The following is a 13653-nucleotide window of genomic DNA, read 5'->3' as shown; positions in this document are numbered from 1 at the left end:
AGTCTGTCCCTGCTCCACACACCAACCTCTCCCTACACTGACAAAAGACAGGATGTAAAATGGCCGCCAGATCAGGTCTATTTATAAGGTAGGGGGAATGTCCAATTGTCCATGTGCTGAAATGTCTCAATTGGCTGTCCTGTACCCCATGATGGATGTGTCATCATGGGTCAAAGTTCTTTCACAATGTAAACGCATATGTCCGCCGCACGAACAGTGCCAGAAGTCCGTCGGCTTGGCGAATCGCGAACACGCAAAATTTTCCGCGAACCGACCGCCGGGCGAACCGCAAGGCCATCCCTATTGATGGATCACAGCTAATCATGTTATAACTAATTTTACAAATCATGAGCTGAGGCTGCTGTTTTTTCAGCTCCCTACACATCCTGAAAGGGGAGGATCTTTGACAATGAATTGAATCAGATTCACTTTCATGATTCGATTCATTCAAACTCTGTAGTGAGTTGATTCACTGATTTGATTCATGATTCAGTAGCCAAGCCTAGCTGACGCATTGTCTCGCTTTCAGTGGGGCAGATTCCAGGAGTTGGTGCCGGCAGCGGAGCAACACGGGGTCCCTTGTCCCGAATGGCTGAGGAGGATTGCTTTGGGGTCATCTCCGGATGGATACAATTGTCAGTGAGTGACACGATGGGGGCAGCCTATAATAAAGTATGGCAGGAGTGGTTGTCTTTGCTGCAGCAGGCTGAGGTGGAGCAAGAGGGCCTGGAGGTGAGGTTGCTGGTCCTTTACTTTGTTTCACGGGACCTTGAGGGGGGGTGCTGGTGTCAGTCGTGGAATGGAAATTGGCAGGATTAGCATTTTTTTTATTGCAGGGCTGTCTTGATTTCACAAAAAAATGTTGGGGTTCAACAGGCTCTAAAGGGGAATCATAGATCTCAGAAGCACAAGGATTCCAGGCACCCTGTTTAATTTGCTATTCTGCAAAATGTTTTATCTCAGTTGGTTTCTGTGTTCCTCAACCTCCGTGGGGGTATGTTGGATCTGGAAGTCACCTGTGGGGAGAATAGGGTATCCCTGCTTTTGCAACAGTCCAAAACGGACCAGGCTGGCAGGGGCAGAAGGGTTCAGATTTTTGCTGTGCCGGCTTTGCCCTTATGTCCGGTGGGTGCTGTGAGGGAGTTTCTCACAGTGCCCCCGGATTTAGCTGGGTCCTTTTGCTTACATGCAGATTTCAATACATATCCATTTTCCGTAAATGTTTAAGGGCATTGGGTTTGGAGGAGAAAGAATTCTCCTCGCACTCATTCCGTATTGGGGTGGCCACAGAAGCCACCAGGTGTGGGTTAAATGACAAAGCAGTCAAGCGTATTGGTAGATGGGAGTCGAGGAGGTTCCAGCTAAATGTTCGTCCTCATCTCTTGTCTGATTGTGGAACAGGGGTAGGTCATTTTGTGAGTGTTCTGTTTTGGTAAGCCTGTGTTTGCGTGCTTGTTTTGTGTTATTTGTGGTGTTGTTTCTTCTATTTCAGGTGGCATGATGGGCCTTGTCTGGATACTGGGCCACTGTTATGTATTTTGCAGGGCCAGGCGAGCAGACGTTAGGCCCAATGGTAGGCAACTAGGCATTTCTAGGCAGTAGGCTTGTGTCCGCTGGTTGGGGGTACCGGGCATGCTGTGGAGCAGGATGGTGCCGGAAGTGCATCGCTTTGCATGACTGGATAGACCACTGGCTGTATTGGTGCTCCACGTTGGAGGCAATGATTTAGATCAAGAAGGTCAATAGGGACGTTGGAGGATTTTTAATGAGGAACGGGGTCCTGGTTATCTGGCAACTGGAAACATATACTTGTCTATACGTTTGGGGTGATGGGGTACACCTCAATGCAGTGGGAATTGATTTGTGGGCCCTGGGGTTACAGGATGGTATTTAGAGAGCTTTGAAGGAGTGGAGGGGCACTCAAGGGTAAGGTCTTCCCCTTGTGCGCTGTGGTGGATGTTGGTCTTTGCTGGTGAGTGAATAAGAAAGGGTTTTGGACCCATTGGTGGTATGAGTCCCTCTGTGGAATTCCAGTTAATGGTGGTTTAGCTTGAATAGGTTAATGGGTGCACTGCGGTTAGAGGGTTGTCTCCAAGCCTGTATGTTGGCTGGAGGCCTAGTATAGTAAAAGGTACCGAAGTGCATTCTTAAACATACGATAGTTTGGGGTTCCTGCAAAGACCAATGTGATTAGTAACCGATGGGTTTTTTGGTTTGACAAAAGTTTTTTACATTTTATGTTAACCACTTCAGCTCCGGACCAATAAACACCTTAAGGACCAGAGGTCTTTTTGCAATTTCGCACTGCGCTGCTTTAACTGGTAATTGCGCGGTCATGCAATATTGCACCCAAACGAAATTTGCGTCCTTTTCTTCCCACAAATAGAGCTTTCTTTTGATGGTATTTGATTGCCTCTGCGATTTTTTTTTTTTGCGATATAAATGGAAAAAGAGCGAAAATTTTGAAAAAAAAAGATATTTTCTTCTTTTTGTTATAAGAAAAATCGAATAAACTAAATTTTAGTCATACATTGAGGGCAAAATTTATTTAGCCACATGTCTTTAGTAAAAAAAATGTCAATAAGCGTATATTTTTTGGTTTGCGCAAAAGTTATAGCGTCTACAAACTAGAGTACATTTTCTGGAATTTACACAGCTTTTAATTTATGACTGCCGATCTCATTTCTTGAGGTGCTAAAATGGCAGGGCAGTACAAATCCCCCCCAAATGACCCCATTTTGGAAAGTAGACACCCCAAGGAAATTGCTGATGGGTATGTTGAGCCCATTGAATATTTATTTTTTTTGTCCTAAGGGATTGAATAATGACAAAAAAAAAAAAAAAAATTTTTTTTACAAAAAGTTGTCACTAAATGATATATTGCTCACACATGCCATGGTTATATGTGGAATTGCACCCCAAAATATATTCCGCTACTTCTCCCGAGTATGGCGATACCACGTGTGTGGGACTTTTTGGGAGTCTAGTCGCGCACGGCACCCCGAAAACCAATCACCACCTTCAGGATTTCTAAGGGTGCAAATTTTTGATTTAACTCCTCACTACCTATCACAGTTTCGAAGGCCATAAAATGCCAAAATAGCACAAAACCCCCCAAAATGACCCCATTTTGGAAAGTAGACACCCCAAGCTATTTACTGAGAGGCATGTTGAGTCCATGGAATATTTTATATTTTGCCACAAGTTGCGGGAATATTACAAACTTTTTTTTTTTGCACCAAGTTGTCACTAAATGATATATTGCTCACACATGCTATGGGCATATGTGAAATGACACCCCAAAATACATTCTGCTGCTTCTCCCGAGTACGGGGATACCACATGTGTGGGACTTTTTGGGAGTCTAGTCGCGCACGGCACCCCGAAAACCAATCACCACCTTCAGGATTTCTAAGGGTGCAAATTTTTGATTTAACTCCTCACTACCTATCACAGTTTCGAAGGCCATAAAATGCCAAAATAGCACAAAACCCCCCCAAATGACCCCATTTTGGAAAGTAGACACCCCAAGCTATTTACTGAGAGGCATGTTGAGTCCATGGAATATTTTATATTTTGCCAAAAGTTGCGGGAATATTACAAACTTTTTTTTTTTTTGCACAAAGTTGTCACTAAATGATATATTGCTCACACATGCTATGTGCAGAAGTCAAATTACACCCCAAAATAAATTCTGCTGCTTCTCCCGAGTACGGGGATACCACATGTGGGGGACTTTTTGGGAGCCTAGCCACGTACGGGACCCCGAAAACCAAGCACTGCCTTCCGGATTTGAATATAAAATGCTATAAAAAACAAACTAACCAGAGTCACCCGTAACACTTATACGGTGATCAGTGGTGAAAGGGTTAACTAGGGGCAATCAGGGGGTTCAAATTTTTATTAGGTAGTATATGGGGGTCCCTGGCGCTATATAAAAACCTGACGGGGAACCTAAATAACTAACTGGCTAACCAGCGTCACCAGTGACACTTATACTGTGATCGCTGGTGAAAGGGGGTGAAAGGGTTAACTAGCAGCAATCAGGGGGTTAAAACCATTATTGGGTAGTATATCGGGGTACCTAGCGCTATAAAAACCTGGCGGTGAACCTAAAAAAATAACTAGCTACCTAGCGACACTAGCGACACTGATGCAGCGTTCAGAAAAATTATCGCTTAGTGACACTGGCAAAAGGGGGTGAAAGGGTTAACTAGCGGAAATCAGGGGGTTAAAACCATTATTGGGTAGTATATCGGGGTACCTAGCGCTATAAAAACCTGGCGGTGAACCTAAAAAAATAACTAGCTACCTAGCGACTGTAGCGACACTAATGCAGCGATCAGAAAAACGATCGCTTAGTGACACTGGCAAAAGGGGGTGAAAGGGTTAACTAGCGGCAATCAGGGGGTTAAAACCATTATTGGGTAGTATATCGGGGTACCTAGCGATATAAAAACCTGGCGGTGAACCTAAAAAAATAACTAGCTACCTAGCGACACATGCAGCGATCAGAAAAATGATCGCTTAGTGACACTGGCAAAAGGGGGTGAAAGGGTTAACTAGCGGCAATCAGGGGGTTAAAAACATTATTGGGTAGTATATCGGGGTACCTAGCGCTATAAAAACCTGGCGGTGAACCTAAAAAAATAACTAGCTACCTAGCGACTGTAGCGACACTAATGCAGCGATCAGAAAAACGATCGCTTAGTGACACTGGCAAAAGGGGGTGAAAGGGTTAACTAGCGGCAATCAGGGGGTTAAAAACATTATTGGGTAGTATATCGGGGTACCTAGCGCTATAAAAACCTGGCGGTGAACCTAAAAAAATAACTAGCTACCTAGCGACACTAGCGACACATGCAGCGATCAGAAAAATGATCGCTTAGTGACACTGGCAAAAGGGGGTGAAAGGGTTAACTCTAGGGGCAATCAGGGGGTTAAATCTTTATTGGGGGGTGATAGGGGGCTACCCTGGACCTAACACTAACTGTCCTGACAGTTTTTACTGTCACAACTGACACTGAATGCATTGATCAGTAAAGAAATGATCAATGCAATCAGTGACACTGTGACTGGGGGGGGAGGGGGGGCGGGGGGGGGATCGGGGGGCGATCGGGGGGGGGATCGGGGGGGGTTTGTGTGCCTGTGTGTACCTACATGTCAGTGTAGTGTTGGTGCACACTTACTTTTACTGTTCTCCTCGTAGTCCGGTCAAAAAGACCGCCCCGAGGAGAATGACATCACTTCCTCCTTCCTGTGTAAACAATACACAGGGGAGGAAGCTTCTCATTGGCCAGGAGCGATCCAGAGGGGGTGGCCGAAAACCAACGGCCATCCCCTCATCACGGAGCGCTCCTGGACCGAATCGGACCGCCGTAACCAGCGGGAGGGGGTCCGATCGGACCCCCCACCCGCTGGAAGGCAATCACGTAGATGTACGTGATTATGCCTGCCTGTGCCATTGTGCTGACGTACAATGGCAATACGGCGGTCCTCAAGTGGTTAATTAAAGTTTATTTGTTAATAAAGAGGCCGCTACGGACAATTTTTTACTCCATTTATGGTGTGGTCTCCATTGTTGGGATTTAATGGTATGAGTTGGATGGATTATAGGTTTGGTCTGGTAGTTATTGGCTAAGGATAGAACATCTGTTCTACAATGGTCAAGTAACCAATCAGCTTCTATATTTCTACTGTCAAAGCCTAGTTGCATAAGTTGATGTTAGAAATTTATTGGTTACTATGCACAGCTGCACCAGATTCCGTGTGCGGTAAATATCCCCCATAGGGTTCATCTATAAAATGGCAGCTGTGCCAAGTGAGCAAACCCCTTGTGGCCAGTGTGAAGAGGGGAAGCTGCCTGAACAGGACCCAGAAGATTATGACTATCAGTGTAGTAGCGCATCAGGTATATGATTTGCATACTCACATTGTGCAACGCTGGACCAGTGTAGTAATGCAATATGAATAATTTCTGGAGTTTTAAAGGTCTCAATTTGTAAAATTCTTCCACGATTTTGTATATATTTTTCTATCTTGTACTTTTATTGAATTTAAATAAAAATATACCATACAATCCATAATAAAAAAGCAGAAAGAAAAACAGCTGTCCTTGTGATACCATAGGATATGGTTGTGAACACCACATTCAGAAACAAACAGTGCACAGCTGCCAAGAACTAAATTGATTCTCCCTATGGTAATATATGTTGTTATCTCTATTTCAAAAGACATTCTGTTCAATTTGGCAGCTTTCAAGATAAACCTTTTATGACCAAGCACTTTGTAAAATGAAGTTGCCTTTAATACATTTTTTTGCTGCTACCTGACAGCTTAGGTTTTCACACAGAGAGCTTTTCCTCCCCTAAGGGAAACATCAACAAATCTATTAAGTGTATGTTAACCTAAAACCCTAATGTTAAAAAGTTGGGGTCTAATTTGTGTAGAAGGCAAATAAAATCCCTAGCGGCAAGTGAAACAGGGACTCCTGCAAGGTCACAGCGATGTCCATGAAGCAAAGAGGTTGTCATAGTTTACGATACTTAATTATAAAAGCAACATTTAGGTAGATAAGAATTTGTTGTGCCTCACCTTCAAGTAAAAGATTGACTCTTTGCAGAAATTCTTGTGTGTGGGAACCAAATGGTAGCTGCATCACCAGCTCTGTATCTGGAGATGTTATCATCACTGTGATGTCAGAACCTGAGTGACCAATGGAGAGAAAAGTGAGGTAGAATTTCTAGGGAAAGGGGTGGCAGACAGTTTTAAGTTTTTATGGGATCCATTCACAGAACCAGATTGCATGCAATATTTAATATTCAATTGTTAAGAAAACCGCATACTCAGATGCGGTAAGATACTGCTTTGTGAATGGAGCCCATTGTTTTAAAGCTTAACAACAGGCTCTGATCCCTTTTATACACTTAGCATTAAGTTACTTTTCCTTTGCTCTCCCGCTGATCTGTTCATTGGCAGAAGCCAAACAATATACTGTGGCAGCAGGCAGGTAAAGTCACCTGGTTGTATCCAGGATGGGAAATATGTGTGCCCTAGATTCAGGCTTTATGCAGACTTGTACAACTAGAGGGGAAGAGTTAATGAGCCCAGCTGAAGTAAGTGGGCTCATTAAGACCTCTACAAAAAACCCCAGCATGCTTAGGGAGAGGCTCCATCCTGGAACCAGTTTTGTGTTGTATAGACTGGGGAGTGTGACACCTGTTCTGTGCGGTGAGTTAACGCCTGTGTGGCAAACCTCTACAACAGAGACAGGGACTGGTGCAGCACAAGGCTGCACTCAGTTGTTAGACAGGGAATCTAAGTGTGTAATTAGAGGTCAAGCTGACCAGGATTTATTTTCATGTTTTATTTTTGTTTGGCTGTTATATGTTTCACTGCATGTAGCATAAATAAACCGCATCTTTTGTTTTTTGCACCTACAACGCTGTCTGCTGTGCCTGATTTTGTGTTGTGAACCCATCCAGGGGGTCACACACACCTGCTGCCGAGCTAACCCCTCACAGTTGGTGGAGAATTTTGGCAGTTTTTTTTTATTTTTTTGTTAAGGCCAGCATGGAGGAGATACTGAGACAGCTGGCTCTAGCAAATGCAAATCAGCAGCAAACAAATGCGGGTTTACAAAAGAGCCTTGCAGCCCAGCAGCAGACAAATGCAACTTTGCAGCAGAGTCTGGAAGCTCAGCAGAAGGCTCACCAGCAGAGTCTGGAAGCTCAGCAACAAGCCCAGCAGCAATCTGAAGCCCGCTTTATAGACCTGTTACAGAAGCAAGAGCAGAGTTTTCAACAGCAAATAGAGACATTAATACAGCAACGTCCGCAGACTAATGAAGCAAGTGGTTACAATAATACCGCATCCTTTGGTGTGAGCCGTTTACTGACGAAAATGACTGGAGAGGATGATCCGGAGGTGTTTTTGACCACATTTGAAAGGACTGTTGAAAGGGAAAAGTGGCCTAAGGAGCAATGGGCTGGACTGGTGGCCCCTCTGTTAACTGGGGAATCGCAGAAAGCTTATTATGACCTAGAGCCTGACCAAGCAAAAGACTATGTGGTGCTAAAAACAGAAATATTGGCACGGCTGGGTGTTACCCTGGCCGTCCGGGCTCAGCGTGTGCATAATTGGACTTTTCAGGTTGGAAAACCACCCAGGTCTCAAATGTATGATCTCATTCACCTGAGCAGGAAGTGGCTGCAGCCAGAGATTTTGACCGCACCAAACATTGTGGAACGTGTTGTTATGGATCGTTTCCTGAGAGCTCTTCCTACTGCCATCCAAAAATGGGTATGCCATGGAGATCCAGAAAATGCAGATAAACTTGTGGATCTGGTTGAGAGGTACTTGGCTACAGAGAACCTGACCACCTCTTCCAGGGACTCACAGACTTTCCACCCTAAGACCAGATCATTCCCAGTGGCGGATAAGATGACTCCAAGGGGTGAGGGTGGAGAGAGCGAGAGAGTGGGAGTTCTACCTAAGGTCTGGCGGGAGCAGCCTGGGAAGCCCAGGCTGCAAGAGGCAGCGAAAAAGATTATTTGCTACCGCTGCCGCCAAGAGGGACATATTGCAGCCAATTGCCCAGTTGTGGATGAGCCTTTGCAATGTGACTTTATAAGGGAGAGACGTCAGTCGCTGTTTGCGACAGTTGCATGCACTGCCATTCGGGGACCTGAGAAACATTTATGTAAAATGTGTATTAATGGTAGAAATGTTGATGTGTTGCTGGATTCAGGTAGCCTGGTAACATTGATAAAAGCTGAATTAGTTACTACAAAGTTCTCTGGGAAGAACAAGGTGGCTGTTATTTGTGTGCATGGGGACACCCGAGAGTATCCTGTAACTTCAGTGTTTTTTGAGACTCCCAAAGGTAACCTCTCTCATCAGGTGGGGTTAGTGTCTCACTTACCACATGATGCTATTGTGGGAAGGGATTTTCCAAAATTCTGGGAACTCTGGGATTGTCCTGAGCCCCCCACTGGTGCCCCTATAAACCAGGAAGATGACCAGAATTCCTCTGGGAGTGGTGAGGACTCTCCTGAATTTCCCTTGTCGGTATTGGCGGGGGAAACTCGAGAAACTGGGGAGGAGCCAACATCCTCAGATGAAAACATGCAGTCTGTGGAGTTTTCGGATCTTGAGGTTCACAGGGAAAATTTTGCCACAGAACAGTTAAAAGACCCCACCCTAATAAAGGCACGGGAAAATGTGGTGAAAATAGATGGTGAGTTAGTGAACCCAGATAAGACTTGCACTTATCCTTACTTCACTATGGAAAGGGACCTGCTGTATCGAGTGGCTCAAAGGGCAGAAGAAACCATTGAGCAACTTGTAGTGCCCAAACCTTACAGGAAGTTGGTGTTAGAATTGGCCCATGGGCACATTCTGGGAGGTCATCTGGGGACCGAGAAAACCAGAGAGAGGGTACTGCAGAGATTCTATTGGCCTGGGGTCATGAAGGAAACAGAAAATTATTGTTCCTCCTGCCCTGTGTGTCAGAAGTCGGCACCTATGCCACATTTCCGTAACCCGCTGGTACCTCTTCCTATCATTGAGGTCCCCTTTGAGAGGATCGCAATGGATTTGGTAGGTCCGATAATGAAGTCTGCTAGGGGGCATCAGTACATTTTGGTTATATTGGACTATGCCACCCGTTATCCGGAAGCAATTCCTCTTCGAAATACCTCGGCCAAAACCATAGCCAAAGAGCTATCTCTTGTTTTTAGCCGCGTGGGTATTTGTAAGGAACTGCTTACAGACCAAGGTACACCCTTTATGTCCAGGGTTATGAAAGAATTATGCAAGTTGTACAAAGTGACACAATTGCGTACATCTGTGTATCACCCCCAAACAGATGGGTTGGTTGAAAGATTCAACAAAACCCTAAAACAAATGTTAAAGAAGGTGGTGGATAGAGATGGAAAGAATTGGGACTGTCTAATACCCTATCTGATGTTTGCCATTAGGGAGGTACCCCAATCCTCTACGGGTTTCTCACCCTTCGAGTTGCTCTATGGGAGACACCCAAGAGGGCTGCTGGATATCACCAAGGAAACTTGGGAAAATGAGAGTTCTCCTCACAGGAGCGTGATTGAGCATGTCGCCCTGATGCAAGATAGAATTGCACAGGTAATGCCAATCGTAAAGGAACATTTGACCCAAGCGCAGTTAGCACAGCAGAGAGTGTACAACCGTGGGGCCAAGACCCGTACTTTTTCCCCGGGGGATAGGGTCTTGGTGCTAGTCCCTACGGTTGAAAGCAAATTTCTGGCCAAATGGCAAGGTCCATACGAAGTAATTGAAAAAATTAGTGAGGTGAACTACAGGGTTAGACAGCCAGGAAGGCGAAAGCCGGAGCAGATCTATCACGTCAATCTGCTGAAAGCCTGGAGGGATAGGGAATCCCTAGTCGCAGAGACTTTGTCACAAGCACAGCCTGATTGCTTAGTTCCTGAGGTTGGAATAGCAGACACCTTATCGAAAGCCCAACAACAGGAGGTTAAAGAGTTTGTACTTCGTAACAAAGAGATTTTCTCTGAGCTGCCGGGACAAACATCTGGCGTAGAGCATGACATTATCACCCCGCCAGGAGAAAGGGTAAAACTAAAACCTTATAGAATACCAGAGGCCCGATGGGAGGCAATACGTGGGGAGGTTCAAAGGATGCTGGAATTGGGTGTGATAGAGGAGTCCCAGAGTGACTGGTCCAGTCCTATCGTAGTAGTGCCCAAACCTGATGGAAGCTGGCGGTTTTGTAACGATTTTCGACAATTGAATAAAGTTACAAAATTTGACACCTACCCCATGCCGCGTATAGATGAGTTTATTGACCGGCTGGGAACAGCCCGATATATGACAACTCTTGATCTCACCAAAGGGTATTGGCAAATTCCCCTGGCCGAGTCGGCCAAGGAGAAAACTGCGTTTGTAACCCCAGATGGGGCATTCCAATATAAGAGAATGCCGTTTGGGTTACAGAATGCACCGGCAACATTCCAGCGGAAAATGGATAAGATTCTGAAGCCCCATCAGAAATATGCTGCAGCTTACCTGGATGATGTGATTGTCCATAGCACAGACTGGGTCTCACATTTGCCAAAAGTACAAGCAGTCCTAGACTATATCCGGGAAGCTGGGTTTACGACCAATCCAAAGAAGTGTACCATTGGACAGGAGGAGGTCAAATATTTTGGGTACACTATTGGGAGGGGGGGTGATAAAACCCCAAGTCAATAAAGTCGAGGCCATACAGAGTTGGCCACGTCCCAACAGCAAGAAACAGGTACGAGCCTTTCTGGGAATCGCTGGCTATTATCGACGATTCATTCCCCATTTTGCTTCTCAGGCTGTGCCCCTCATCAACCTGACAAAAGGGAAAGAGTCGGTCATGGTTAAATGGTCCCCAGAGGCTGAAGAAGCATTTCAGTCCTTAAAAAAAGCCTTATGTAGCCAGCCAGTGTTGTACTCACCAGACTTCTCTAAGGACTTCGTTGTACAAACTGATGCATCAGACGTTGGGTTAGGAGCAGTGTTATCCCAGGTCTGGAACGGGGAAGAGCACCCAGTCATTTACCTCAGCAGGAAGTTGAAGTCCCATGAGGTAAATTACGCCACGATTGAGAAGGAATGTTTAGCAGTGAAGTGGGCTCTAGATTCCCTTCGGTACTATCTGCTAGGTAGGCATTTTGACCTGGTGACTGATCACGCTCCTTTAAAGTGGATGGCTCAAAACAAGGAGACCAATAGAAGGGTAAATAGGTGGTTCCTGGCCCTACAGGAATTTAACTTTACAGTTAAGCATCGCCCTGGTGTTAAAATGGGGAATGTGGATGCTTTGTCTCGGATACATGCGTGTCTGACTGCTTGTGTTACAACCCCAAGGTTGAAACAAGAGGGGGGGGTATGTGGCAGCAGGCAGGTAAAGTCACCTGGTTGTATCCAGGATGGGAAATATGTGTGCCCTAGATTCAGGCTTTATGCAGACTTGTACAACTAGAGGGGAAGAGTTAATGAGCCCAGCTGAAGTAAGTGGGCTCATTAAGACCTCTACAAAAAACCCCAGCATGCTTAGGGAGAGGCTCCATCCTGGAACCAGTTTTGTGTTGTATAGACTGGGGAGTGTGACACCTGTTCTGTGCGGTGAGTTAACGCCTGTGTGGCAAACCTCTACAACAGAGACAGGGACTGGTGCAGCGCAAGGCTGCACTCAGTTGTTAGACAGGGAATCTAAGTGTGTAATTAGAGGTCAAGCTGACCAGGATTTATTTTCATGTTTTATTTTTGTTTGGCTGTTATATGTTTCACTGCATGTAGCATAAATAAACCGCATCTTTTGTTTTTTGCACCTACAACGCTGTCTGCTGTGCCTGATTTTGTGTTGTGAACCCATCCAGGGGGTCACACACACCCGCTGCCGAGCTAACCCCTCACAATACCCAATACATCCAGATATGGATAAGTACAGTGGTGTGAAAAAGTGTTTGCCCCCTTCCTCATTTCCTGTTCCTTTGCATGTTTGTCACACTTAAGTGTTTCGGAACATCAAACCAATTTAAACAATAGTCAAGGACAACACAAGTAAACACAAAATGCAATTTGTAAATGAAGGTGTTTATTATTAAAGGTGAAAAAAAATCCAAACCATCATGGCCCTGTGTGAAAAAGTGATTGCCCCCCTTGTTAAAACATACTATAACTGTGGTTGTCCACACCTGAGTTCAATTTCTCTAGCCACACCCAGGCCTGATTATTGCCACACCTGTTCACAATCAAGGCATCACTTAAATAGGAGCTGCTTGACACAGTAAGGTCCACCAGAAGATCCTTAAAAGCTACACATCATGCCGAGACCCAAAGAAATTCAGGAACAATTGAGAAAGAAAGTAATTGAGATCTATCAGTCTGGAAAGGGTTATAAAGCCATTTCCAAAGCTTTGGGAATCCAGCGAACCACAGTGAGAGCCATTATCCACAAATGGCGAAGACATGGAACAGTGGTGAACCTTCCCAGGAGTGGCCGGCCACCCAAAATTACCCCAAGAGCGCAGCGACGACTCATCCAAGAGGTCACAAAAGACCCCACAACAAAGTCCAAGGAACTGCAGGCCTCACTTGCCTCAGTTAAGGTCAGCGTTCATGCCTCCACCATCAGGAAAAGACTGGGCAAAAATGGCCTGCATGGCAGAGTTCTAAGGAGAAAACCACTGCTGAGCAAAAAGAACATCAAAGCTCGTCTCAATTTCTCCACAACACATCTTGATGATCCCCAAGACTTTTGGGACAACATTCTGTGGACCGATGAGACAAAAGTGGAACTCTTTGGAAGGTGTGTGTCCAAGTATATCTGGCATAGAAGGAACACTGCATTTCATAAAAAGAACATTATACCAACAGTAAAATATGGTGGTGGTAGTGTGATGGTCTGGGGCTGTTTTGCTGCTTCAGGACCTGGAAGACTTGCCGTGATAAAAGGAACTATGAATTCTGCTGTCTACCAAGAGATCCTGAAGGAGAATGTCCGACCATCTGTTCGTGTACTCAAGCTGAAACGAACTTGGGTTCTGCAGCAGGACAATGATCCTAAACACACCAGCAAGTCCACCACCGAATGGCTGAAGAAAAACAAAATGAAGACTTTGG

The 13653-nt window shown here is 45.3% G+C and overlaps 1 protein-coding gene across 1 annotated transcript in view; it reads right to left on the bottom strand.

The window, feature by feature from the left end:
• INPP5B (inositol polyphosphate-5-phosphatase B) overlaps positions 1–13653 on the bottom strand; it is a 199566-nt gene that overhangs the window by 141768 nt on the left and 44145 nt on the right. The window contains exon 6 of the mRNA XM_077481814.1: positions 6595–6705. Coding sequence (XP_077337940.1) covers positions 6595–6705 — 111 coding nt within the window. The remainder of the gene's footprint in view (positions 1–6594; positions 6706–13653) is intronic.

Source organism: Lithobates pipiens, unplaced genomic scaffold (assembly GCF_037356315.1).
Source record: "Lithobates pipiens isolate NorthernLeopardFrog02 unplaced genomic scaffold, aLitPip1_a1.2 Scaffold_16, whole genome shotgun sequence".
Lineage (NCBI taxonomy): Eukaryota > Metazoa > Chordata > Amphibia > Anura > Ranidae > Lithobates > Lithobates pipiens.
This window is presented reverse-complemented; position numbering and strand designations above follow the sequence as displayed.